General features: G+C 42.0%; 2 protein-coding genes across 14 annotated transcripts in view; one reads left to right on the top strand and one right to left on the bottom strand.

The window, feature by feature from the left end:
- The window catches only part of MLC1 (modulator of VRAC current 1), a 39,958-nt gene extending 38,923 nt beyond the window's left edge, over nt 1-1,035 (bottom strand). For 2 of the 7 annotated variants that reach the window (XM_038420361.2, XM_043496148.1), the window contains exon 1: nt 858-998. The gene's annotated coding sequence lies outside the window, so the exon portion shown is untranslated. Of the gene's footprint in view, nt 1-814 lie in introns of all 7 variants that reach the window. The other 5 variants (XM_043496140.1, XM_038420373.2, XM_043496132.1 and 2 more) reach the window with 5 other exon arrangements.
- Nucleotides 1,036-4,639: 3,604 nt separating this feature from the next.
- The window catches only part of MOV10L1 (Mov10 like RISC complex RNA helicase 1), an 84,157-nt gene continuing 62,632 nt past the window's right edge, over nt 4,640-26,164 (top strand). For 2 of the 7 annotated variants that reach the window (XM_043496112.1, XM_038414948.2), the window contains exons 1-6: nt 4,761-5,057; nt 7,674-7,858; nt 16,350-16,509; nt 22,284-22,396; nt 24,057-24,247; nt 25,646-25,786. In XM_043496112.1, the coding sequence (XP_043352047.1) occupies nt 4,970-5,057; nt 7,674-7,858; nt 16,350-16,509; nt 22,284-22,396; nt 24,057-24,247; nt 25,646-25,786 (878 nt within the window). In that variant the 5' untranslated portion in view covers nt 4,761-4,969. Of the gene's footprint in view, nt 5,058-5,603; nt 5,699-7,673; nt 7,859-13,854; nt 15,068-16,349; nt 16,510-22,283; nt 22,397-24,056; nt 24,248-25,645; nt 25,787-26,164 lie in introns of those variants that run through there. The other 5 variants (XM_043496119.1, XM_043496123.1, XM_038414930.2 and 2 more) reach the window with 5 other exon arrangements.

Genomic DNA, 26,164 nt, shown 5'->3' with positions numbered 1-26,164 from the left:
TGCACATTTGACTCATATTGGCACTGAGCCTTACAGAACAGAGTTTTGGTCAAGCAATACAATTAAAATTCTAGCAGGCAACAGTAACATGCAATAGTCATAGTCCAACTGAATCCCTTCTTTCTGCTTATTAGGAAATGAAAAAATACAGGAGTGCATCTACTCTGAAGATATTGGCATCATGACAACTTCAGCAATTACTGGGTTTTTTGTAGACACTTAAAACTCCACTGTAACCAATAAACAGTTCAAACTGCAGTATATTGAAAAAACAGCACCTTTGAGAGTATGCTTCAAAAACTTCAGAAAAGCCATCACTTTTCAATAGGTACTAATATTTAACAGTAAAATCTTCAACAAAAAAAATTGAATATCTGCCACTATTACAAAAAAAATCAAATAATTACAATTTGACAATTGTTTTGAACAGACTAAAGACTTAGCAATTCATCATGTATCATTGATGACTGCAGTTTATGTTGAAGCTGAGCACAAATTGGCCCTAAATAATTAATCCTATGTTCCTCTTTGTTCATAGAAGAACACTATGCAAATTTCTACCATCTGTGTCTTTCTCCAATGATAAAATAGATAATAATTGCACAGTATGATCCTCAATAAAATATTATGGGACTGACAGGTTGCTTCCATTAGTAAGAGAAACTGATAATGAAATTGTGTATTTCTTTGATGTAATCTTGCTTATTTATAAAGACTGTACGAAGTCCTCTTTCCCTGAATAAATTAGAAATCAAACAACAGGAGACTGGTTTCATTCATCACAATTCCAAACTTCTTTCAGTCAGCACTTTACCTACAAGTCCTCTCTCTTAGCTTTTATGAAAGGGTTATGTTACCAGGGCTTCTCTGGCTCTCCATGAGGCTGCTTTTCTCCATCTCTATGTCCTTCTGAGTGTTTTTACCTCATCTCTCTCTCACAGGGACACACGCTACTCTTCCAAACCAATGCCTCAGTTCCTGTGTTTGCTCTGTCAGTCTCCAGGGAAGCCCCTTGGGCCACATGGTTCAGCTTCTACTCAGGCTTTGCTGGTGTTTTGAGTGGTTTCAGCTATTATTTCAGCTGCCTGGTTCCATAAAGGTGCTTGGTGATTGGTTATTTCTTACATTTATCCTGAATGAAGGGTGGCTTAAATGAGGTTTTGCCCTATCCCCTACCATAACAATAGTAATCATATTCCAAGATCTTTTTTGCACCTGCCATTCTCCACATAATTTATACTCTGATGGGGATAAAATAGGACATGCATAATTCTCTCTCTTTTGTGTGTGTATAAGTCATACAAGCGTTTGGTCTATCTAATGTATGTATTGTACATTTTGTGCTGTCAAAAATACAAATTAATTCTTATTTTATGGCCCAACAAGTATATTTATAATACTAATAATGATCAAAGGCATCTAGATGAAATTCTGACCTTTTTTACAGCCAAAACATCTTGCAGTAAAACTCTGAGGACAGAGAGCCTGAGAAATTCCATTAAATTCTCTACCTCAGGAGAAAAGAGCTTAGGGCTGCAGAAGAAGAAAGGATCCATAGAGAAAGGAAGCTGAAATCTTATGAAGCATCTGCCTCTTCAGTCCTCTTAACTCTGAGTGTGCAGGTTCTTAACACTCCTCCTCCCTGCTGGAGGAATTGAGACAGAATGCAGTGGAAGTTAATTCTATTTCTAATAAGCTTTCCCCAACTGCAATCTCTTAACTTGCATCCAGACACCCAGTTCAGATCTCTAGACTCTTTGTTGTGACTCCAATGTAAGCTTTTCTGAATTAATGTTTTTTGATATTCAAAACTATCTAAGGTCCAATATCAATTTTAACTAATGTAAAGCCTTAGATCAGTTTAAGCTGTTTAAGATTGTCTAAAAGTACAGGTTTCAGAGTAGCAGCCGTCTTAGTCTGTATTCGCAAAAAGAAAAGGAGTACTTGTGGCACCTTAGAGACTAACAAATTTATTAGAGCATAAGCTTTCGTGAGATACAGCTCACTTCATCAAAAGCTTATGCTCTAATAAATTTGTTAGTCTCTAAGGTGCCACAAGTACTCCTTTTCTTTTTTCTAAAAGTACAGGTTACTGCAAAATGCATTCAGAAAAATACCTACATGAATCTCTTGGGATCCAGAGAAGCTGTGAGTCAAACCCTGCAACTCCTGCTTTTTCTTCCTTTGCAGTGAAGTATTTACCCTGGAAAAAACTCCATAAGGGCACCCATATGTTTTTTCTTCTTCACTGTGCTTCCCATAGAGAAGAACATGACTGGCGATCTAGGATCTTGTATTGACTTAATATTTGTATATGTGCAAAAGTGTATTAATTTTCCTTTTGATATGCATTCATGCTTGCCAGATGATCATTTATACTAATATATATTTCTTTATTGTATATGGATATTGGGCTTCTTTTACTACACATAAATAATGAGAATAAATATATTTTGTTTACTTTCTTAATAAGTGATAATATTGTATACAGTTTAAGTATATCAAGTGGTCTAAATCTAATTTCTATTCTTTCTCTCTTGGCAGGAATAAAGTGGAACTGTTTTAATGTTATGAAACATTTAATAAAAGATTTCAAAGACAACTGCTGTTGTAGATTCATCTTGTATCATACACATCCTTTTCAACAATAAACGTCACTGCAGCAGTATTTCATGAAGATATGCAGTTCTGCCAAACTTCTCGGTACCACCTACTGTGGATAGTATTTTGTTTTAGTTCCTACGGTGCAATTCACCATGGTGTTAAAACAATATAGAGTTCACTGACTCAGCGTAAGACATATTTGAAGAACACTACTCAATCTCAGTTAAAAAAGAAAGACTGGGAAAAATGCATAATAGAAATTCAAGATACTGAACTAAAAGAAGTGATAAAAATATGGTAAGCAGATTCACTAAAATTACATTTCCCTGGAGTCATTGCAGCTCTTATTTTAGATTACATGGATTGAAAGAAAAACAATGAAGGAAAAATACATATTTTTCCTCCTAAATCAGATTAAGAATATTTGGTCTAAAATTTAATTATGCCAAGTTTCAAAATAAGCAAAAGCAATAATTCTGATAAAATCCTGTAAAATGTAGATGACATGGGAATAAATAATCTATATAATAACATAATACATTTCTATGCCTGTCTATCTTCCCTCAAGGTGTTTATGTACCACTTCTAGTGGATGTAATGACAGACATGCTCAAATGGGCAGGTATATACATCACCCTTGAAAGCATGAACTGGCAGATAAGGGTGCAAACATCCTAGGCACCATATAGGGTTGCCAGGTATCCAGTTTTTGACCAGAACTCCCGGTCGAAAAGGGACCTTGGTGGCTCCAGTCAGACCATTGACCGGGCCACCAAAAGTCCAGTCATCGGCGTAGTGGGGCTAATGTAGGCTCCCTGCCTGCTCAGGTTTTGAGTGGCTCTTGGAAGCGGCTGGCATGTCCAGCTCATCTGGCTCCTAGACGCAGGGGCGGCCAGTGGGACTCCGCGCGCTGCCCCTGCCCCAAGCATCAGCTCTGCAGCACCCCAAACACCTCGTCCCCACCCCAGAGCTCACAACCCGTCGGAGCCTTCACTCCCTCTTGCATCCCTGCCCCCAACCTGAGCCTCCTTCTGCACCCAAACTCCCTGCCAGAGCCTGCATCCCACACCCCCTCCCCCAGCCCAGAGCCCCTTCTGCACCCTGAACCCCTCATTTCTGGCCCCACCCCAGAGCCCACACCCTCAGCTGGAGCCCTCACTCCCTCCCACACACCAACCCTATGCCCCAGCCAGGTGAAAGTAAGAATGGGGGATACCGAGTGAGAGAGGGAGGTGGAATGGAGGGGGGGGGGAGGCTCTGAGAAGAGGCAGGGCTTCAGGGAAGGAGCGGGACAGGGGACGGGGCATGGGTGTTTGGTTTTGTGTGATTAGAAAGTTGGCAACCCTAGCACAGTACAAGGTTATGGAAAGACAGTTATAGGAGCACACCAATGGGAGGGTACAAGGGTATCTTTAGCTCTGTGGTTTCTCCAACATAAATCCACGCCTGTGATGGCAGGAGACAGGATTTGGGTCCATCTCCAATGACCAAGGCATTGGATTTAGTGCTACTCGGCATCCCTCCACTGCATCCTTGACAGCTAGCCAGACCAGCATCTTGTAAATTGTGGCCTCCCTTTCCATGTGCATCATCGGCCCTGCACCAGCCAAGGTTCCTGCGACGAGGGCTTGTTATCACTAGAATCTGGAGTTCCTGGCTCACGCCTGCGCATAACAACGGTCCTTCTGGGTCAAGAGTACAGAGATGCTGCCTGGCAACACCCACGGGTTTCCTGCCCCTGTGTGCATCACCCCATGGCTTGGCCTCCTGCTGTGGGCAGGCACCCCCCGGCAGCAGGTCAGGAAGCGGGGCGCCCCCGGGGGAAGAGGCCACAAGGGCTTGTTCAGAGGTGGTGGTTCCCCAGGGCATGTGAAGGAGGCTCGCCCCCAGGGAGAAAGATCCACCCCCACCCTTCAGAGCAAGGGGGGCGGAGCTTGGACGGGCAACACAGCAGGGAGCAGCCCTCCTGCCCGGCGCTCCGCGTGCGAGGGGCGGGGCTGCCCTACCCGTGACCTCGGGACCTGCACCCTCGCCGCTTCGACCACGGCCTCGGGCTGGGGCAGACGGCAGTTGTTAGATCCAAGGCACGCGGCGGCCGCTACTGCGCCTGCGCAAGGTCAGGCTCTCGCCCCCCTCTTTTCCCCCGCCGCGACGAGCGGCCGCAGCGCCCGCGTGGGGGAGGGAGGCATGCCGTGCCGTCACGTGACTCCGGAGAGCGGCGACGGACGCCGGGAGTAGGGCGGGTGTGGGGCGTGAAGCTTCCGTCGAAGTTTCTAGGCTCCTGCCTAACTGCGGGAGGCCGCAGGTGGCGCGGGCTGGCGGGCGCGCGAGGGCTCCAGCGCTCGCGCCCCAGTCGGGGCTGGGGATGCTCCAGCTCCTGTCCAGAGCCCTGGCCTACTTCTGGAGACGGGCAGAAGGGGAGGGACCCGGAGAGAAGCGGCCGGCGGCCACAGGTATCGCTCCCTGACTCGCCGCAGCCAGGAGTCCAGCGGGGCCTAGCGCAGGCCTGTGAGGCCAGCTCCTCTCCGTGCGATGCTCCAGCCCCAGCTGCCTGCGTCACTCGCCTCCCTCTGAGAGCAGGAGTCCCTGGGGCTGGTCGGAGCCCAGGGTGGCTGCAGCCTGTGCCATGTGATGCCCGCTGCGCTTTGTGCTGCGGGCAGGGACACCCTGTCCCTAACTCTGCGCTGGACAGGCCCCTGGCCTGGAGAGATCTCTGTGGGCAGAGAGAGGGGACCTGTTCTTAACCAAGTAACTGTTGCCTGGTTTATTTCAGTATGCGGGTCAACAAGCGTATGGCCTGTCTGCCGCAAATCAACTCGTGGCCGCAACACAAAGACGCCACCTTTTGTTGCGTCACTTGTCTAGTCTTAGGAGGCAGCACCTAATGGTCTGAGACAGGATAGGGAGTTGAGAAGCAAGGATCTTGTTCCAGAGCTCCAGGGCAGCCCTTGGCTTGTGTGATTATGGGCTCTCACATTTTTTTATCGTTGGTGCCTCAGATTCTCCATCTAGAAATTGGGATAAAAATGTGTAGCACCTATGTTGCAGGGGTATTATGAAGCTTCCTTTCTGTTTTCAAAGTACAAGATAAAAGGTACTGTTGGAATGTACTTGGTTGGTTTACCTCTGTTCAGAATAACCCAGTAGTTTATTTCTCCAATTAGAAGTTGATGTGAAGAAATATAATGTATGTGGGTTTTGGCTTGTTCTTTATATTGGGTTTTAAAGAGACTTTCTAAGAGAACGTTTCTTCACAGTTGAGGTTAGTTATACGCTGCTCTGGGAAGAACTCCTGGCTGTTGCATAATTGTGTCCAAGTTTCCACACTGTACAATTCACTTCTATCAGAGGATCTTTATGCTTGTCTGTTTCCAAATAGTGTTTTCTATGGCTATTGTTGCTTAAGATACCACAGGAATGTTAGTTTACAAGGCATGTTCTCTGTAGATTGGGGCATCAGAAAATTTATTTGTGTGGGACTATTACTTTTTCTCAAAAGAGAGGGTTTAGATTTAATACCATTGTAACAAACCCATCCAAACAACAACGCTGATGGTTTTTTAAAAGAACGCTGTCAGCATAGTTTAAATTTTTTTGTTTTTGAAAGAGAAATTTTAAAAGACAACTTGATTCTATAGAAAGAGTCAGTCTGAAAAATTTTGGGTGGCATTCTCCCAGCCATCTCTCCAAGCCATAAACTGCTTGCTAGGTATTAGAGGAGAATTTTCTTCAGTGGGGCTGCTGGAGGCCTCCCTTCACTGGATCCCAACACCATATGTCCTGCATGGAATGTACCTGGGTAGGTCGGGTTTGGGGCTGTAACAATTCTGGTGTGCATCAGAAGCATAGGCAGCCCTGGGGAGCTGCTCTTCAGGCTTCCTAAATAACAGTTGGGCCATATTGGTCTCCAGATAAGCACCAACTAGGGTGGACGTGAAGGTGGCTTACTAAAATGTGCAGCACTGAGAACCTGAGAAATTTGTTTTCGATGTCTTAAAATTAGGGTAATGCAGAGAGCAAGCAAAAACCATAGACAATAAATAACTTGGGATTCTTAAAATAGCTTTAATAGTTTAAGGTGCTGTTAGTAACAGGTTATCAAATTTGTTTGTTTGAGACAGGACTTGAGCTGTATTGCTCTTGGCCAGTGAAAATGGCCAAGAGCAAATGGCCATCAATTTAACTTTGTTTTCTAGTCACTTTCACTTTCTAAGTCTCCAACTGTAGCACAATGCTATTGAGTAAACTCACAAAGATGGTGACAGCCAAAAAAGTGCTATTTTTCCTTTTCCCCCTCCCCCTCCCCTGGTTGGTTTCAGAATGTAAAACCACTAGGACTGTTTGTTTTTTTCCAGAGGTGTAGCACAAAATCTCAGGACTTACCTTAAACAACTTTGCTGACCTACAGCAGTACCTTAGATCGTGGTTCTCAACCAGGTGTACATGTGTATGCAGAAGTCTTCTAGGAGGTATGTCAACTCATCTAGATATTTGCCTAGTTTTACAACAGGCTACATAAAAAGTGCTAGCAAAATCTTTACAGACTAAGATTTCAGTGTACTCTATATATTCAAGTCACTGTCTGTATGAAATTTAAGTACAGTATTTATATTCCAATTGATTTATTTTATAATTTTTGTTAAAAATGATAAAGTATGCAATTTTTCAATAATAGTGTGCTGTGGCACTTTTGTATTTTTATGTCTGATTTTGTAAGCAAGTAATTTTTAAGTGAGGTTAAACTTGGGGGTACACAAGACAAATCAGACTCCTGAAAGGGGTACAGTAGTCCTGGAAAAGTTGAGAGCTACTGTCTTAGGTTATTAGAACTATTTTTCAGAATCCAGTTTTATACATCATTTATGCTGATTGCTTACTGTTCATGTTCTTTGCAACTTTGACGTTGAAAATAAATTTATCAGGTTCTCAGTGTGGCAGTATTTTGTTTGCAAGCACAGTTGGGAATTGTTTCCATTACATGGCATTTATAACTACCACAGTTATACATTTTCATCAGAAAATTAGTTTTGTTTTTATATAAGCCTATAAACATATTTTCCCCCTTTCAGATGATAAAGAGTTAAAAACCGTACAAGGAGTAGTGACAAGATTTTGCAATGATTATGGGATGATAGATGACTTGATTTGCTTCACAAGTGATGCTGTGATGAGCGGTGTGCCACTGAATGTTGGACAGAAAGTCATTGCTATTGTTGAAGAGGATAAAATATCTAATGGATTGAAGGCCATCAGGGTAAGACATGAATGAGTAGTGCAATTGGTCTAGCATTTTGTATTATGAACTGCCTTTGTAAAAAAAACTTCTCTAAAGATTTTCTGGATGATTTCTGAAGTAGGTGTTTGTATCATTATGGTCAGGTTGACTTGTCACAGTGCCTTTAATTATTGGGGTCCCACACTACCAAACTTGTGTCCAAATTATTCATTTAACCGTTTTTCCCATTGAAGGTTGTAGGTATGGGCAGGGTAGGGAATGTCCAAAATGCCAGGGAGAAGAGAGAAGGATACATTTCATTGAGATGATACCTGGACAATATGTAGGAAACTAAGCCTCATAACTTTTTTAATTTCAGTGCCTTGGACACCCCAAATGAATTCCCTCTTCCTGATAGGGCCTTAGCAAATTCACGGCTATGAAAAGCAAGTCATGGCCCATGAAATCTGGTCTTTTGTGTGCTTTTACCCTACACTATACAGATATCATGGGAGAGACCAAGGTTTCTCAAATTGGGGGGTCCTGACCCAAAAAAGAGAGTTGCAGAGGGGGGTCACAAGGTTATTTTAGGGGGTTTCAGTATTGCCATTCTTATTTTTTGCACTGCCTTCAGAGCTGGGTAGCTAGAGAGTGGTGGATGTTAGCTTGGCACCCAGCTCTGAAGGCAGCGTCGCCGCCAACAGCAACATAGAAGTAAGGGTAGCAATACCACAACTGCCTCTACAATAACCTTGTGACGCCTCCCTCAACCCCTTTTTTTGGGTCAGGACCCCTACCAGATTTAAATAGTTGAAATAATGAAATTTATGATTTTTAAAAATCCTATGACTGTGAAATTGACCAAAAGGGACTGTGAATTTGGTAGGGCCCTACTGATATCGAAGATTAGGACCTGATCCTGCAACCATTATTTGTGAGAAAAAGGAGTATTCGTGTTTGCAGGATTGGGTCCTTACTTTGCATGTGCTGTAGGATAATACATATAGATGGCCCTGATTTTGGAAATGGGCATGGGGTTTATGGATTTTTTTTTTAATGTGGGATTGTGACTTAGAAATAAAGCAACTGTATAAGAATCATCTTACTGATCGGAAAATGTCATTCAAAATAAAACCAGTAGCAAGTAAAAGTATCTTATTGTCTTGTCCCATGACACTGTTTATCAGAGTAAGTAAAATGAGATTGCAGAAATTCTAGATGACAAAACTGTTTCAGTATAAGTTTCCACATGGAGCAGAATAGGAACACATATCTTCCCTTTATTTTATTAGAGTTGAATCAGTATTCCATTTCTTTTCAAATTTTATTTGTTCTTTACCTTCTCCAAAGATGAGTGACGCACACTGAAATAAGGTGAAAGCAAATTGGATTAGGAACTACTCCCAATTGATATAAAATAAACCCTGAGGCACTCATACCTTATTCAGACCTGGGTATTGTTAATCATTTAGATTAGCTAATGTTTCTTTAAGGTTGAAAAGTGTATTGGTACCTGTCAATTCATATAACTGTAAATGTATTCATAATAATATCTTTACCTTCCTATATAAAAATGTGTAAGAAGAAAACTTAAATATCTTGCAATAGCTACTGCACAGTGGTATCTGGTATCTATCCATGTACTTGTATGGCCTACCATCTGAGTGCCTGTAATGGTTATGGATCTAGTTGCACCTTTGACTTGTCTCTGAGGGTGCTTCTCCCCAAGGTGTTAGGCTTCTTTCATTCACCTGTCCTGGGATAGAATCCCCTGATTGTCCCCATTCTTAGATTGAGTCTTGGACTACAGCCTCCTGTATATCAACCCTGATTTCTCTACATATGTGACTGGGCTTAGCACCCATAGCTTCCCTGCTGGAGCTATGACCAGTGACCAGAAAACTTTCTTAAAACGCTGCTTAATCTCAGCAGTAGGCACACAGCACAACATAAGAGAGAGCAGATTTCAAAACAATAAAATCATGTATACCAGTGGTTCTCAAACTCTGCATCGGGACTCCAAAGTGAGTCACAACCCTGTTTTAATGGGGTTGCCAGGGCTGTCCAAAGCCCAAGCCCCATCACCTGGGGTCAAAGCCAAAGTCTGAGGGCTTCAGCCCTGGGTGTGTTACCCGGGGTTCTTTCAACCCAAAGCTCTTGGTAACTTTTACTCTGCGAGGTGGTATCGGGAAATAAATCAGAAAAGACATGACCGTCCGACCGATAGATGGCTGGCACAAACAGGACAACACAAGAGTGCTTTCACTTAAAGCTAAACTTTACTTAGTCTCAAGCACTTATACACATGTCTGCAACAGGTTAGTAAAACATCCCCAGTCCTTGATAATTACCAAAGCTGAGTGTGGCTCTCGAGTGGCACAGCGGCAGCCCGTCTGCCGGTGGGGAACACAAGATGCTTCCAGAGGAAGAGTCCAGTCCTGAAGAGTCCCACTACCTCAAACTTTTTCCCCCTATTTATACATTAGTAATAGAGTGACATGTCCCTTAAAGCAAACTTGTTAAGTTAGCAGTTTCAATGGTCACTCGAGAGGTTCCTTCTGATTATCGATTAACCAGGTGTGGGTTTTTCCAGAGTTTGCAGCCTTGAGGTCCCAGTAGACATTCCTGGGGCACATCCTGCTCTTCTAAAATGCATGTATCAGCAACTTCAACACAGTTCTTATCAGGAAGGATGCGGGGTCAAGCTGACTTCTCTGTGGCACCCAAAAAAACCCCATTCTCCTCCTGCCTTGGTTAAACTGAGACTGCTGAATGACCAATTTACAGCCTGCTGACTTGGCTACTTTTAGCAATAAACCATAGAGGTTTCAGGCACTTTACTGGTTTGCCAAAGTCTCCCCATACAGGAGGTGGGGCTCAGGTTACAGGCCCTCCTGCCTGGGACAGAAGCCTTTGGGCTTCAGTTTTGTCCCCACTAGCCTTTGGAATTGGCCCCCCTGCCCAGGGCAATGGGGCTCAGGTGGCCTCAGGCTTCGGTCCCCCCTTCTGAGGTCATATAGTAATTTTTGTTGTCAGAAGGGGGTTGCAGTACAATGAAGTTTAAGAACCCCTGGTCTATACTCAACTATTTTTCCTAAGGCGTACTATTCCCTAGAGCAGTGGTTCTCAACAAGGGAACCATAGCCTCTGGGGTCCATGAGCCCTTTCAAGGGGGCCACAGGGCCCCGCAGCTGAAACCCAGAGCCTGAGCCCCAGTGCCCCCTGCGAGGATGAAGCTGGGAGGCGTTTGGCTGAAGCCCCGATCCGCGGCGCCCACCATGAGGCTGAAGCCGGAAGGCACAGGGCTGAAGCCCCGAGCCCTGGTGTTCCTTGTGGGGCAGAAGCCCTGAGCCCATGGGCACATTTGGGGACGTGGAGGGCTTTTCCCCTCCTCCCCAAACTGCAGCGCAAGAGCATGGCAGTCCCGGGGCAGCTCCACATCTCCCCTCCCCCATCTCTTCTCCCTGGCCGGGTCGGCGGCAGTGCAGGGCAGCTGCTGCTCTGGCTGGTGCCATGGAGAAAGCAATGGAAGCATTCCCTCGTCTCCTGCTGGTGCCCCGGGTTGAAGCTGCTCCTCAGTTCCCAGCCCCCTTTGCTCCCACAGAGGCAGCTGGTAAGAGCCGCCTGGATGGGAGACCTGACTCTGTGGGGACCACAGACCAGGACCGCAGGGGAGCACTCCTAGCACACAGCCCCTAATATCCCTCTCCCTGCACCCTGAGGTTATGCACTCTCTGCACCCTGAGCTACCCCCATGGGTGAACACAGCCCCAGGTACCCCTCTCCCTGTGTCCTTAGCTACCCTCTTGCCCGCACACGGCCCTGGCCACCCTGCACCCACAGCTACCCCTTGTATGCACACAACCCCAGCTGTACCTTGAGCTATCCCTTGTCTGCACACAGCCCCTAGCTATCCCCTCCCTGCACCCTAAGCTGTGTTCAGACTTTTTGAGCTAAGCCCCCCACCTTTGAGTTCTAATTTTTGGTTGCACCCTCCCCCAACCCAGACAGGCTGGGTGGCCTGATGAGGTGAGTCGGGGGTGGAGGTGGCATTCCCTCCCTGGACCCCGCTGAGGAGGTGGCTCGAGCCCTGCTGGCCCCTGCCCCCCCTCCCCAAATAGAAGTCAAAATATGTCTAGGCCCAAGCCCCCCTTCCCCCTTTGGAGTTTTTATGGCATGTTGAGGTGGGCCTCAGAGAGGAAAAGATTGAGAATCCCTGCCCTAGAGCTTTGGAAGGCCTGACTGCTTTAGACCTCCTTCATCGGGCCTGTCTGGGTCTTTCCATGCCAACCTGTTTTGTTCTTCTGTTAACAGCTCATTGACAACACTCCCACCCTGCAAAAGTATTTTTTTTTTAAGGGTTTAGTGTCCTTTTGATCTGTTCCAAGCAGGGCTTTGGAGCTGTGCTCCAGCTCCAGGCAAAAAACCTGCCGCTCCACTGCTCTGGAGCTGCTCTGTGCTCCAGTTCCAGGCTCCACTCCAAAGCCCTGGTTCCAAGTCTTGGTTTTAAAAAAAAAAAAAAATCTTGTAATTCGGCTGGCACCGGTAAGTAGTGCTTTCACAGCTTAATAGTCCACACATTGTTTCTTAACCCCCTTGAAATGTTCACCAGGTTACTTATCCAGGGCCATTGTGCTGCCTTCCTCCTAGTTTCTTAACAACTATTAATTTAAACGCATATGTACACACAGTAAACATTCCAGTAACCAGTTACTGAGTACCTATAGTATCTCAGTAACCAGTTCACATACACTGTGTTCATCAGTTATTGCAGATCAGCCATGTATCCTTCACAGTGCATCCCAACGTTTAAAAATATAAACTACAATCTCTCTCTCTATTCCTTTCCAGCCTTAAAGAGAAAAAGCTACATATATGTGTGTGCAAGTGAGTGGGCTGATTGTAAAGAAATTAGGGAAAGTAGGCACTACATTGATTTGCATATATTTTGAAATAGGCAATAATGGAGTAATATCTGTTGAGAAAATGCTGACATTTTACTAGGAACCACAATTCATAATATTTGATTTCTGTTGTTTTGAGGCAGGGTTTAGAGCAATACACAACAAGCCTGATGAATGTGCTAAGGGTCCACAGGAGAACTAGGTCCAAATCACCTAAATCTTAGGTGGTTCATACAGGGGACCTGCCTCTGAATATCTTTCTTTCATATGCAACCCCACCCTACTCTGCAGCACTAGCAGGACATTTTGATCAGTTGCCGGCAGTAACTTAGGATGGATTTCCAGTTGTAGTCTGAGTTGTTTTGTGGAGGGTGCACTGCACTGTGGTAGTGAATCCCCCCTTGAAGCTTGGGATGACCTTTTTCTGTGACTCTTACGGACTTCCCAAACTACCGTTTGATTACAGACTGTGTTCCGAGATCATGCCATTTAACCTTCTTTAACCCTCATAGTATGTTCAGACTCGCTTTCTAATTCCCAAACTATTTTTCATAGTGTGTATGACATCTTAATACAAGGTGGTGGTCCATGAGAGAAATACTATTTATGATTGTATAGTATCCCTATAGTAACTACAGCAGTTGCTTGCCTGAAAATGTCATATTTGGTAAATATTAAGGATGATATTTTGAAAAGTACATGGCATTGGCCAAACTCTTCTCCCATTTAAGTCAATGGCCATTATTCCAGTTGTAGAGTTGACTAACACTGAAGTGCTTTTGAAAATACCATCTTTTCTGTATTTGTACCTCTCATTAGTTCAATAAATACTATATTGCTGCCTTAGTACAATTTTTGTTTCATCTCCCCGTGCATTCTTTTTCTCCTCTTCCTACTCTGCTCAGTTTGTTTTCCTGCTGTTTGATTCCCTGCACATGCTGGCTGGTCACCTTGTCCTCTTCTCCCTTGGATATCCCTCTCATGCTGCTTTTAGCAGCTCTAGCATTACCAGAGGGTCCATGCTCAGAGTGTGGCGCTTATTTCCTCTCTTTGAGTAGCACACAACCCCAGTAGAGACAGCTAACATGGCTCCTCCTCCTTGGTCTGTGTGGTGGTTTGTGGGTGTTTTTTGTTTGCTACTTTCTGAAGAAGAGTCTGGAGGCTTGTAAAGAAGGTCCAGAGTATCTGGTGCTTAACAGACTACCAGTGGTGTATAGATCACAGCTTGGATAGCACTGTTCAAACACATTGCTACAATCTTCTTCCCTCCATGCTGCAGTGCTGAGGGTTTAGTATGTCCTGTAAGTAATTGCGGGGAAGAAGTGAGGAAACTTGCTAGCTGCAAGAGTTGTCTATTGTGAAACAAGGATATGTGAGTTAGTTGAGTATCTACAGGTGTTATTTATTTATAAAACAAGATCTGGACTTGTTGTTCTTAGTATGTAAACTGATCGTGTTTCTTTGCTTGGTTTAAAAATCTATTTAAAAAATTAAAATCTACTTAAGTTAAATTTCACTGCCTCACTGTAGTAATTATTCTTTAGGGAAAAACTTGTATCTGTTCAGTGCAGAAGTTAGAAGCAAGACTTCTGATAAACAAGCCGTTAAAAGCTTTGTAACCTATGAATAACGGTTAATATATAACTGAGATGCACTTAACTCTTCTGCTGGGTCCTTGAGCTTGTTGTCTCTGTACACTACACCTCCTGGGATGTGCAGTTGCTGAAAGATTAAGGCCTAAGCCACGATCAGCCTTTTAAAGGGACACTGTCAAGTCAAATTATTTTTATGTAAATAGCTTTTTAGATGGTTATGATTCTATAACCTTTCTGAAAATGAAAACTGATTTTTATTTTTATTTTTTTGTCTTCAAACCTGCATGCTTTCTCCAGTGTTACAACCCTTCTTTACGTGCTCATTTCTAGGTAAAACAATAAAGTTTGTTTACAGATCCTGTTAGTTCCTGTGCCCCAGATTGGTGATAACACAGCAGTGCTTGAACATGATGAAAGTGTACCTGTGTTCCCTTTTATTCATTTTAAAAGAAAACTACGTAATGGGATATTTATTACATATGTGAGTTTTTATTATATCACTGTTTAATACTAAAATATATTTCACTTTGCTTTCCTTACAGTAATCCCATATTTCTTTACTTCCACAATACCTGCTTGAGTATTTTTCCCCTATCTAGTCCTTTTGTATGCCCTGACCAATTTCTCTTACACTGTGCAGTTTCCTCATGCATACCCAGATATGGTTTATTGTGAGAGTCTAGCACCAACTGCTGCTTGGAGATACAAGGGGCTTTTGGCCAGTGACATCAGTAACTATTACTCTTGAGGTGAGAAGGGGGCTTATGAGTGCTGGAGACCTCCTTGAGGAGAGAGGGAAATTCTTGAGGGATAAAGGAACTCTCCTGATATATCGGTGACGTGTGTAGTGGGGACTTTGGTCTAGTGACAACAGTGACTCCTTGGAAGCAAGGGCATGGTTCTTAAAGCTGCAGCTGCTGCTTAGCCCTTGTAGGGAGAGTTTCTCTCAGGCCAGTAAAAAAGAAAAGGAGTACTTGTGGCACCTTAGAGACTAACAAATTTATTTGAGCATAAGCTTTCGTGAGCTACAGCTCACTTCATTGGGTGCATTTGGTGGCAAATGCATCCGATGAAGTGAGCTGTAGCTCACGAAAGCTTATGCTCAAATAAATTTTAGTCTCTAAGGTGCCACAAGTACTCCTTTTCTTTTTGCGAATACAGACTAACACGACTGCTACTTTGAAACCTGTTATTATCTCAGGCCAGTGATTCCTAACTCTACCCTAAGCTTCCCAAGTAATTAAGGAATCATTACTGCTTCCATGGGTCAGGCAACTAAGAAGCCTATAGTATCTGCTTCTTTCTTCTAGCATAGCAGAAGACTGGTTGTGTTTAAATGACCCTTCTCGGGCTGACATTTTGCAAACACCAGCCTGGAGATGTTTACCTGCTTAATAAAATTAAAGAGTACATTTTAAAAGCACGGAGGTAAAAAACCCCATTAATTTAAAATTACCAATTGTCACTTGAATGTCCCTTTTAAATTTTTTTTATAGTGTATAAACTGATGACAAATGGTAAGAATTCTTGCGTTTGCTGATTCACAGAATGGGAAATGCTCTAGCTCCAGTCATTTTTTGCACAGAATTAGTAAGTGTTTGAAAACAAATTCTCTCCCAACTTGCCAGGAGACCCTGTAAGATACTGTCTTGATCTTAAAGTGAGATGGACAAGGCAGATGAATGAACAACAATAATAAATATCAGCACTGGTGCAACTAATTGAAACAAATGTTTGTGACAGTGAAGTTCCTTAGCACCTTTATATCATTGTTACTGCTAGTGATTCCTTTATTTTTTATAGTATTTTTAATCTTTTGTGGTGGGGGGAGGCATGAGTTTTTTACAACTAAACGGGTATATAATCCTGTAAAATAGTGGTTTTGGTTGGCTATAAAATGTAGTTTAAAATACTTGAAATCTGGTACATCACACAGGGCATCTTGAGTGTATTTTTAACTTTGCTGCTAACCTAATAATTTGTGAAGTAGAAATATCAGTTATGGGAATATTGTATTTTTGCACTCTTTAGGTAGAAGCTGTCTCAGACAAATGGGAAAACTATAGCAGTCCTACTTACGACTCTTCTGAATTAAAAACTAAAATGTTAATTGGCAATATTACATCTCTTACTAAAGATGGTGGCTATATTAATAAGACAACTTCTTTCGCCATGGACCGGGTTTGTGAAGGTATGACTTGGAAAAAAAAAAATCTTGATCATGTTCATAACCATTTTAATGGTCTTGAAAGTCTTGTGTGTTAAGTGTCTAGTGCATAGTACAAGAATTTATATTTCAAATAGCAGATAATCCTTATTAGAGTAAAAGTAATAACTGGGATGAAGACAACTATTTTTTTCATATTTGTGAGTGCTGTAAACTGAACTCTAAGTCACTTTCATTGAAAGTAGGCTTGCTTTGTGTGAGAGGTAATTTCTTCTCACAGTTAGTGTAGCCTACCCTTACTCATTTTAAATATAGAGACATCAGTGAAATTTAATACGTCTTTGAAAATAAACATGTTGGTATATAAAAAGGACTGACTCCTAACTTTGGCTCCGGGTGTCCCACACATTTCATTTTAAAACCCTATTTTCAGACAGGGTTTTACACTTATCCAAAAAAAAAAGGTTGCTACAGGTTGGAACTTACTGTAAAAGGCCCCTTCCTGAGAGAATGCAGCTGTGAGATTTAATAATTATTGTATTAAATCTACAGAGTCTACAAAATTAAATCTACAAAATAGATTGGTTCACTACTGTAACGTAAACTTTTAAAATAATGTACATCTAAAAATTAGGATTATTTTTTTTTTTTTAATTTGTGGATAAGATTTAGCCAAATTTACAATACATAAGTTGTAATCCAAAGTCTGTTCATCTTTGTTTTATCACCGTGACTCCTGAAGTTTACTGTTGAGTAGGGATAAAGCTGTAACACAAGTAAAAGTATTAAGTATGTGAAACTATGGCTACACGACAGCTTAAATTGACATAAATTATGTCACGTAGGAGTGAAATAGCCATGCCCCGAAGGACATAATTTATGTCGACTTAACGTTGTCCACATTGATGCTTATGTCAGTGAGAGAGCTTCTCTTGCCAACATAGCTACTGCTGCTCACAGGGGAGCGGGGCTGGATTAATTAAACTGACAAGAGAGCGCTCTAGCGTTGTTTTAGAGTGGCTACACTAGAGAGCTTACAGTGGCAGAGCAGCAAGCTCTCTAGTTTCAGAGTAGCAGCCGTGTTAGTCTGTATTCGCAAAAAGAAAAGGAGTACTTGTGGCACCTTAGAGACTAACAAATTTATTAGAGCATAAGCTTTCGTGAGCTACAGCTCACTTCATCGGATGCATCACGAAAGCTTATGCTCTAATAAATTTGTTAGTCTCTAAGGTGCCACAAGTACTCAAGCTCTCTAGTGTAGCCATAGCCTGAGTTTGATGATGCTTTGACCTTTAAACAACTCCCCTATAAGTTTCAGAGTAGCAGCCGTGTTAGTCTGTATTCGCAAAAAGAAAAGGAGTACCCGTGGCACTTTAGAGACTAACAAACTTATTAGAGCATAAGCTTTCGTGAGCTACAGCTCACTTCATCGGATGCATTTGGTGGAAAAAGCAGAGGAGAGATTTACACACACACACACACACACACACACACACACACACACACACACACACACACACACACACACACACACACACAGAGAGAGAGAGAACATGAAACAATGGGTTTATCATACACACTGTAAGGAGAGTGATCACTTAAGATAAGCCATCACCAGCAGCAGGGGGGGGAAAGGAGGAAAACCTTTCATGGTGACAAGCAAGGTAGGCTAATTCCAGCAGTTAACAAGAATATCAGAGGAACAGTGGGGGGTGGGGTGGGAGGGAGAAATAACATGGGGAAATAGTTTTACTTTTTGTAATGACTCATCCATTCCCAGTCTCTATTCAAGCCTAAGTTAATTGTATCCAGTTTGCAAATTAATTCCAATTCAGCAGTCTCTCGTTGGAGTCTGTTTTTGAAGCTTTTTTGTTGAAGTATAGCCACTCTTAGGTCTGTGATCGAGTGACCAGAGAGATTGAAGTGTTCTCCAACTGGTTTTTGAATGTTATAATTCTTGACGTCTGATTTGTGTCCATTCATTCTTTTACGTAGAGACTGTCCAGTTTGGCTAATGTACATGGCAGAGGGGCATTGCTGGCACATGATGGCATATATCACATTGGTAGATGCGCAGGTGAACGAGCCTCTGATAGTGTGGCTGATGTGATTAGGCCCTATGATGGTATCCCCTGAATAGATCTGTGGACAGAGCTGGCAACGGGCTTTGTTGCAAGGATAGGTTCCTGGGTTAGTGGTTCTGTTGTGTGGTGTGTGGTTGCTGGTGAGTATTTGCTTCAGATTGGGGGGCTGTCTGTAAGCAAGGACTGGCCTGTCTCCCAAGATCTGTGAGAGTGATGGGTCGTCCTTCAGGATAGGTTGTAGATCCTTGATGATGCGTTGGAGAGGTTTTAGTTGGGGGCTGAAGGTGATGGCTAGTGGCGTTCTGTTGTTTTCTTTGTTGGGCCTGTCCTGTAGTAGGTGACTTCTGGATACTCTTCTGGCTCTGTCAGTCTGTTTCTTCACTTCAGCAGGTGGGTATTGTAGTTGTAGGAATGCATGATAGAGATCTTGCAGGTGTTTGTCTCTGTCTGAGGGGTTGGAGCAAATGCGGTTATATCGTAGCGCTTGGCTGTAGACAATGGATCGAGTGGTATGATCTGGATGAAAACTAGAGGCATATAGGTAGGAATAGCGGTCAGTAGGTTTCCGATATAGGGTGGTGTTTATGTGACCATCGCTTATTAGCACCGTAGTGTCCAGGAAGTGGATCTCTTGTGTGGACTGGTCCAGGCTGAGGTTGATGGTGGGATGGAAATTGTTGAAATCATGGTGGAATTCCTCAAGAGCTTCTTTTCCATGGGTCCAGATGATGAAGATGTCATCAATGTAGCGCAAGTAGAGTAGGGGCATTAGGGGACGAGAGCTGAGGAAGCGTTGTTCTAAGTCAGCCATAAAAATGTTGGCATGCTGTGGGGCCATGCGGGTACCCATCGCAGTGCCGCTGATTTGAAGGTATACATTGTCACCAAATGTGAAATAGTTATGGGTCAGGACAAAGTCACAAAGTTCAGCCACCAGGTTAGCCGTGACAGTATCGGGGATACTGTTCCTGACGGCTTGTAGCCCATCTTTGTGTGGAATGTTGGTGTAGAGGGCTTCTACATCCATAGTGGCTAGGATGGTGTTTTTAGGAAGATCACCAATGGACTGTAGTTTCCTCAGGAAGTCAGTGGTGTCTCGAAGATAGCTGGCAGTGCTGGTAACGAAGGGCCTGAGGAGGGAGTCTACATAGCCAGACAATCCTGCTGTCAGGGTGCCAATGCCTGAGATGATGGGGCGTCCAAGATTTCCATGTTTATGGATCTTGGGTAGCAGATAGAATACCCCAGGTCGGGGCTCCAGGGGTGTGTCTGTGCGGATTTGTTCTTGTGCTTTTTCAGGGAGTTTCTTGAGCAAATGCTGTAGTTTCTTTTGGTAACTCTCAGTGGGATCAGAGGGTAATGGCTTGTAGAAAGTGGTGTTGGAGAGCTGCCTAGTAGCTATTTTCCCATGGTATTTCTCCCTTCCACCCCACCCCCCACTGTTCCTCTGATATTCTTGTTAACTGCTGGAATTAGCCTACCTTGCTTGTCACCATGAAAGGTTTTCCTCCTTTTCCCCCCCCTGCTGCTGGTGATGGCTTATCTTAAGTGATCACTCTCCTTACAGTGTGTATGATAAACCCATTGTTTCATGTTCTCTGTGTGTGTGTGTGTGTGTGTGTGTGTGTGTGTGTGTGTGTGTGTGTGTGTGTGTGTGTGTGTGTGTGTGTGTGTGTGTGTGTGTGTGTGTGTGTGTGTGTGTGTGTGTGTGTGTGTATAAATCTCTCTTCTGCTTTTTCCACCAAATGCATCCGGTGAAGTGAGCTGTAGCTCACGAAAGCTTATGCTCTAATAAATTTGTTAGTCTCTAAGGTGCCACGGGTACTCCTTTTCTTTTTCCCCTATAAGTGATTAGCAAATGTTGTGGCTTTCTTTGGATCATAGTTTGATCGCAGATCTTTCATTGTTGCTAGCCATTTGAAAACTTACAAATTGTAACATTTAATTACTTTTTAATTAATCTTCATTGTTTACTGCAATGAACTTTTAAAAAATCCTATTTCAGACACTTAGTAAAATTCAGGTTTCAGAGTAGCAGCCGTGTTAGTCTGTATTCGCAAAAAGAAAAGGAGTACTTGTGGCACCTTAGAGACTAACAAATTTATTTGAGCATAAGCTTTTGTGAGCTACAGCTCACTTCATCGGATGCATTTGGTGGAAAAAACAGTCCTTGCTTACAGACAGCCCCCCAATCTGAAGCAAATACTCACCAGCAACCACACACCACACAACAGAACCACTAACCCAGGAACCTATCCTTGCAACAAAGCCCGTTGCCAACTCTGTCCACATATCTATTCAGGGGATACCATCATAGGGCCTAATCACATCAGCCACACTATCAGAGGCTCGTTCACCTGCGCATCTACCAATGTGATATATGCCATCATGTGCCAGCAATGCCCCTCTGCCATGTACATTGGCCAAACTGGACAGTCTCTACGTAAAAGAATGAATGGACATAAATCAGATGTCAAGAATTTTATAACATTCAAAAACCAGTTGGAGAACACTTCAATCTCTCTGGTCATTCGATTACAGACCTAAGAGTGGCTATCCTTCAGCAAAAAAGCTTCAAAAACAGACTCCAACGAGAGACTGCTGAATTGGAATTAATTTGCAAACTGGATACAATTAACTTAGGCTTGAATAGAGACTGGGAATGGATGAGTCATTACACAAAGTAAAACTATTTCCCCATGGTATTTCTCCCCAGCCCCCACTGTTCCTCAGATATTCTTGTTAACTGCTGGAATTAGCCTACCTTGCTTGTCACCATGAAAGGTTTCCTTCCTTCTGCCCCCTCCCCCCCCCGCTGGTGATGGCTTATCTTAAGTGATCACTCTCCTTACAGTGTGTATGATAAACCCATTGTTTCATGTTCTCTGTGTGTGTGTATATAAATCTCTCCTCTGTTTTTTCCACCAAATGCATCCGATGAAGTGAGCTGTAGCTCACGAAAGCTTATGCTCTAATAAATTTGTTAGTCTCTAAGGTGCCACAAGTACTCCTTTTCTTTTTAGTAAAATCCAGTATTTTTTTTTTTTAATAAACTAGCTTTAAAATCCTCTGTGTGGTCAGCTCTGCATAGGCTTCATGCTGCTGGCTGACATGACAGCTTGAACTGTGAATGTTTCTTCACAAAGCAGGATGGGATATCCAAAGCCACCTGTGTAGACACTAGGCTCTTCCATGTAGCTGTACTGACTTCAATGGAGTTCTGCACAGATGTCGGGGGCTGTGCAGAATTTATTGCCAGATTAGGGCCAACATTTCTGTGTCTTCAGAATGGTACTCCTTAAACTGTGTTAAGTATTAAAGACAAAGGTTTATCCTAGCAAGTGTAGTTTATGAATTAAATTCCCTCCTCCCCTGTCAAAAAGTTGATGCACTCCCAGTGAAGTCTCAGCCTGTTGCAACAGTCCATCAGGCAACAGGGTAGGAGCTCATGGGCCTGCTTTTTGGTGGACACAAAAAATAAACTTAAAGTTAAGTGCTAAAGTTCTCTGTATCTCCCGTTACATGTAGCACTCGATATATAGTGTTGTAATAAATTTAACACATTTTAGCACATTTTAGCAGGTAATTTTAAAGTTCCTTAAATTATGTCAAATCACAGTGCCTTCTTATAGCAGAAATACGACATGCTTCCACAAAGTTACGCATTGTCTTTTTATGACAACTTAACTTGCAAAAATGTCACTGTTTTTATAGGCTTCAAACCTTGTAAAGGTGACTGGGTGCAAGCTGAATATTTTATTAACCCAACAACATGGAGCAGTGAAGCAGTTTCTGTAAAGCCACTGAGATATAAGCGAGTGGACAAAGTATGTATTTTGCATATTGCTCTGGGCGTTTGGCAGGGGAGTATTCACTCTGTACTGTGGGAGGAAAAATGTCTGCTTATCTTAGATCTACTATAATGTTGGTAGTGCCCTTTGTTTTCAGTTTTTATTTTTATTTAATTTTTTTCTGGGAATTTATCGGTGTTTGTTATTACAACAACTAAAACTACTGAAAATCAGTGCAAAAACTATTAGTAATTTTTCTAGGTAAATATCGGGGTTTATTTTGGTGGACGTAAGGACGGGGAAAAAAGTATTCAGTAGGTTAATGCTTTGATGAATGGAATTCAGTGTGGTTTGCTGTATATCTAAAACGGAACTCAAAACAATGTCACCTTTGAGTTTAAGAAAACAGTACATCTCTAATCTCTAAATAAAACATAATGTTGAAACCATTATCTGCTAACAGCTTGAAATGTGTACATGGTAGGCGTAATATTTATCAATATGTTCAGATGTGCATGCATTTCAGAGCTTGCGTGTGTGCCCATTTGTTTCTTGTGTGTATCTTCCAGATTAATACATAGCCTACTTCAGCAGGCAGCTTTGCGTATACACACAGACTAATGTATTATCATAATACATATATCTCATGCAATGTATTGTATTTTTCCTAATAAAACAAGTTATTTTTTATATATATTTGAATAATACAAAAGTAGGATGAACATCGGGGGGGGGGGGAAAAAACAAATAATAGTTTTTGTAAAACCCAGGATTTTTTTAGTTTAAACTGAAAATGAAGGGGCTTCAGTATTGGACAAGTTTTCATTTGAAAGATAAAAGAAAATTTAGTTCATTCTAATGCTCATGAGTTGATATAGGATTATTTCTAAAACAAAATTTGTGTGTGTGGTGGCGGGGGGAGTTAAATTTCCCATATGACGCATTTTGTTGTTTTTATTGGTTGGGTTTTGTGGTTTTAGCTACCAACCACTTGTTGAGAAGGTAACAAATACCCAAATCATACTGTCTGTACAAAGACCTGCTCATAACTAAAACATTTATACTTGCATACACGTGATCCAAAACTAATGAGTATCATTCATGCAATGGATGTGCTTATTATTATGTTTGCTTTAAAAGTCTTCCAAGCACTCTGGGTTATAAAAGGACCCTTGTCTTTTTTGGTGAGTGAAAATGTTACCTTCTTGAGTCACATATCCAGTATATTCACAAATAAGTCTTTACAGGTGTTAAGTCAGTGTCCAATTAAAAGATAAAACTGTTAGTTTACCAATATGGTGAAAAGCTTTAGGTTTTACTGTTCTCTCAATTCCATTACTTCCATGGAAGGGTGAGGGAACTCTTTGATGGCTATGGTATCTTGAAGTTCAATAGCCAGCCATAAATGTACTATAGCATACAGTTAAAGCATGATTTTTACCCTGCACATGTAATTGCTTGTGTTTGGGTACTTTTAAATTTAAGGAAACACTATGGTGATTACTACCTTATCCTCTTCCATAGAAATATTGCATACTAAATCTATAGACATACTGTGAAATGCCTGGGATTCAGTTTTCTTCAATAATAAACATATTTGATACATGTATTATTCTGTGGTGATTGTTTTAAAAATTACTGCCTAAGCAAATTAAGCATGTGACATGCAATAAGACTACTTGTGTAAATGTTACAGGTTCGTATTTCCAGTGTTTGTGGAAGAATTGGCGTAATAGATGACAGTATATTTTTCATTCTGGATTCTCTGAGACTTCCTGATGGTTATTCACCTCGTAGACATGACCTGGTCAATGTGGTGGTTGTGGAGAGTAACCAGTCATGTTACATTTGGAGAGCACTCTGCATGGCTCCCTCAGACAAGAATGGGTAACAGGAAACTTCTCATGTTTGAAGTTAAACATAACTCTTTTTTAAGAAGGGAGAGGAAATAACATGATTTATGCTCCCACAACTTCTTAAATCAGTTTTTAAAAACCCTCATTGAGCCCTAGTAGGAGGTTCATTCTCACCATGGTTCAGTTTAAATTGGTTTAAAGGGGCATGCTGCAGAACTGTGTTCATCACCTTGAAATGCTTCCTGTAGCAGTATGTCCTACTAATAGTCACTTGTGATAGCAACGTAATACAGCTGTTTTGGTGTTCCTAAAGTTCCTGCTTATGTTGTTGATGCTCTGTACTACCATGCAGTTAATTTGTAGTCTTCCTTATTTTGTTTTCTAAATATGTCATTTTTATTATTTTTGGAAGAAGTCCCTATACTAAACTGGTGCTTTAATTATCTGTTTTTAAAAATAGAGCTCATGGGTTGTCTTCTACTTGCCAATTGTAGCATCTTCCCCAGTATTGTAAAGGGTAGGGATTGAATATCTGTCCACTGTCATAGTAGTGGGAGACATCTAGTGGGGATTGGGTGGAATTTAAAAAACAAACACAAACTTTTTCTTCTGTTGCCTTAGATAACCACAGAAAATTCATTTCAATCAGAATATGTAATTTCAGGTATTTTTCACTACTGCTTTGAAATTTCCCTCAATATGAGTTGAACATCTTTGTAATACTGAGGGTGTTACTGATAATTTAGACATAGCAGAAAGATCAGAGTTGCAATCATTGACACTGATGGGAAACTGCAGGTGGAGGTATTTTTTAATTTTTGGTGTGGGTTGTGTTACCTTTTTTTTATTTTATTTAAAGTTTAGACTGAAATCTGCAGTCACCTTAAAAATGTTGTAGACATACATAAAGGGACTCCCATGAAGCCAGCAGCAGAAGAAGGAAACTTGAGAATTGTCCCATTTCACTTTGTACCTGATTCTAAAGCTTCTCCTGGCATTGGACCATAAGAAGTTGCTCATGGAAAAACTGACCTCTTTGCTGATTTTGGGCCCTGGTTTAACTCCCAGTGAAGTCAATAGGAGCCATTCCATATACTTTAGTGAGAGTTGGACCAGGCCTTTGAGGATGGGTAGGTTGGTTCCAAGCCATTACATGCTACATCCAAGATTTTGACCTCTCTAAAGAAAGGCTGTGTATGTGTAATACATACATATTTTTTAAAATCATTGCTTCCCCTAGTAAATGCAACGTAATAGCTTGGGGGTAATGGTAGATGGCTGAGAAAGCATTTTGGGACTTCTATACTGAAACACTGAGGGGAAAATACTTAAGTTTGTTGGACCTTTAAATGTAATATTTATTTTTTATATTTTCCTGAGTCTAACCATGTAACTTTGATTCAACGCAGTGTCATTATGATTTTTACAGACTATCGGCCACTAGTGAAATTAACTTGGATGAGTCATATGAAAATTTAATGAGAGACAAAGGAGGACTGGAGGTGTCAAGAATGACTAACTTTGGAACACTTAAGCTAGGGGAGAGTAAAAACATGGTCATTTGGATAGAGTAAGCTCTCTCAATTATTCTCTTATAACTTTCCCTTTTGACTGTGTTATTTCTTCTTCTTATACCATTCCTGACACTCTGAATTTCAGACCTTGCACATATCTGACAGGATCAAAGTTGAGTTGCATCCATGTTGCTCACCTTAATGGTCATCATTAAACATTCAACCTTTACCAATAGTTGGCACATCATGGACTCTGTTCCCACAGCTGTTTCCTAGTCTAAATACAGAGGAATATTGTATAACCTCTGACGATCTGTTATGCTGTACTAGAACCTAATCCATGGGTCCTACTTACATTAGCTTATATTGAAACTTCACGGATAACTTAATCCAGTGGTTTATTCTTTTTATTTTATGTATTTATATTTCTTCTT

This window comes from Dermochelys coriacea, chromosome 1 (assembly GCF_009764565.3).
Source record: "Dermochelys coriacea isolate rDerCor1 chromosome 1, rDerCor1.pri.v4, whole genome shotgun sequence".
Lineage (NCBI taxonomy): Eukaryota > Metazoa > Chordata > Testudines > Dermochelyidae > Dermochelys > Dermochelys coriacea.
This window is presented reverse-complemented; position numbering and strand designations above follow the sequence as displayed.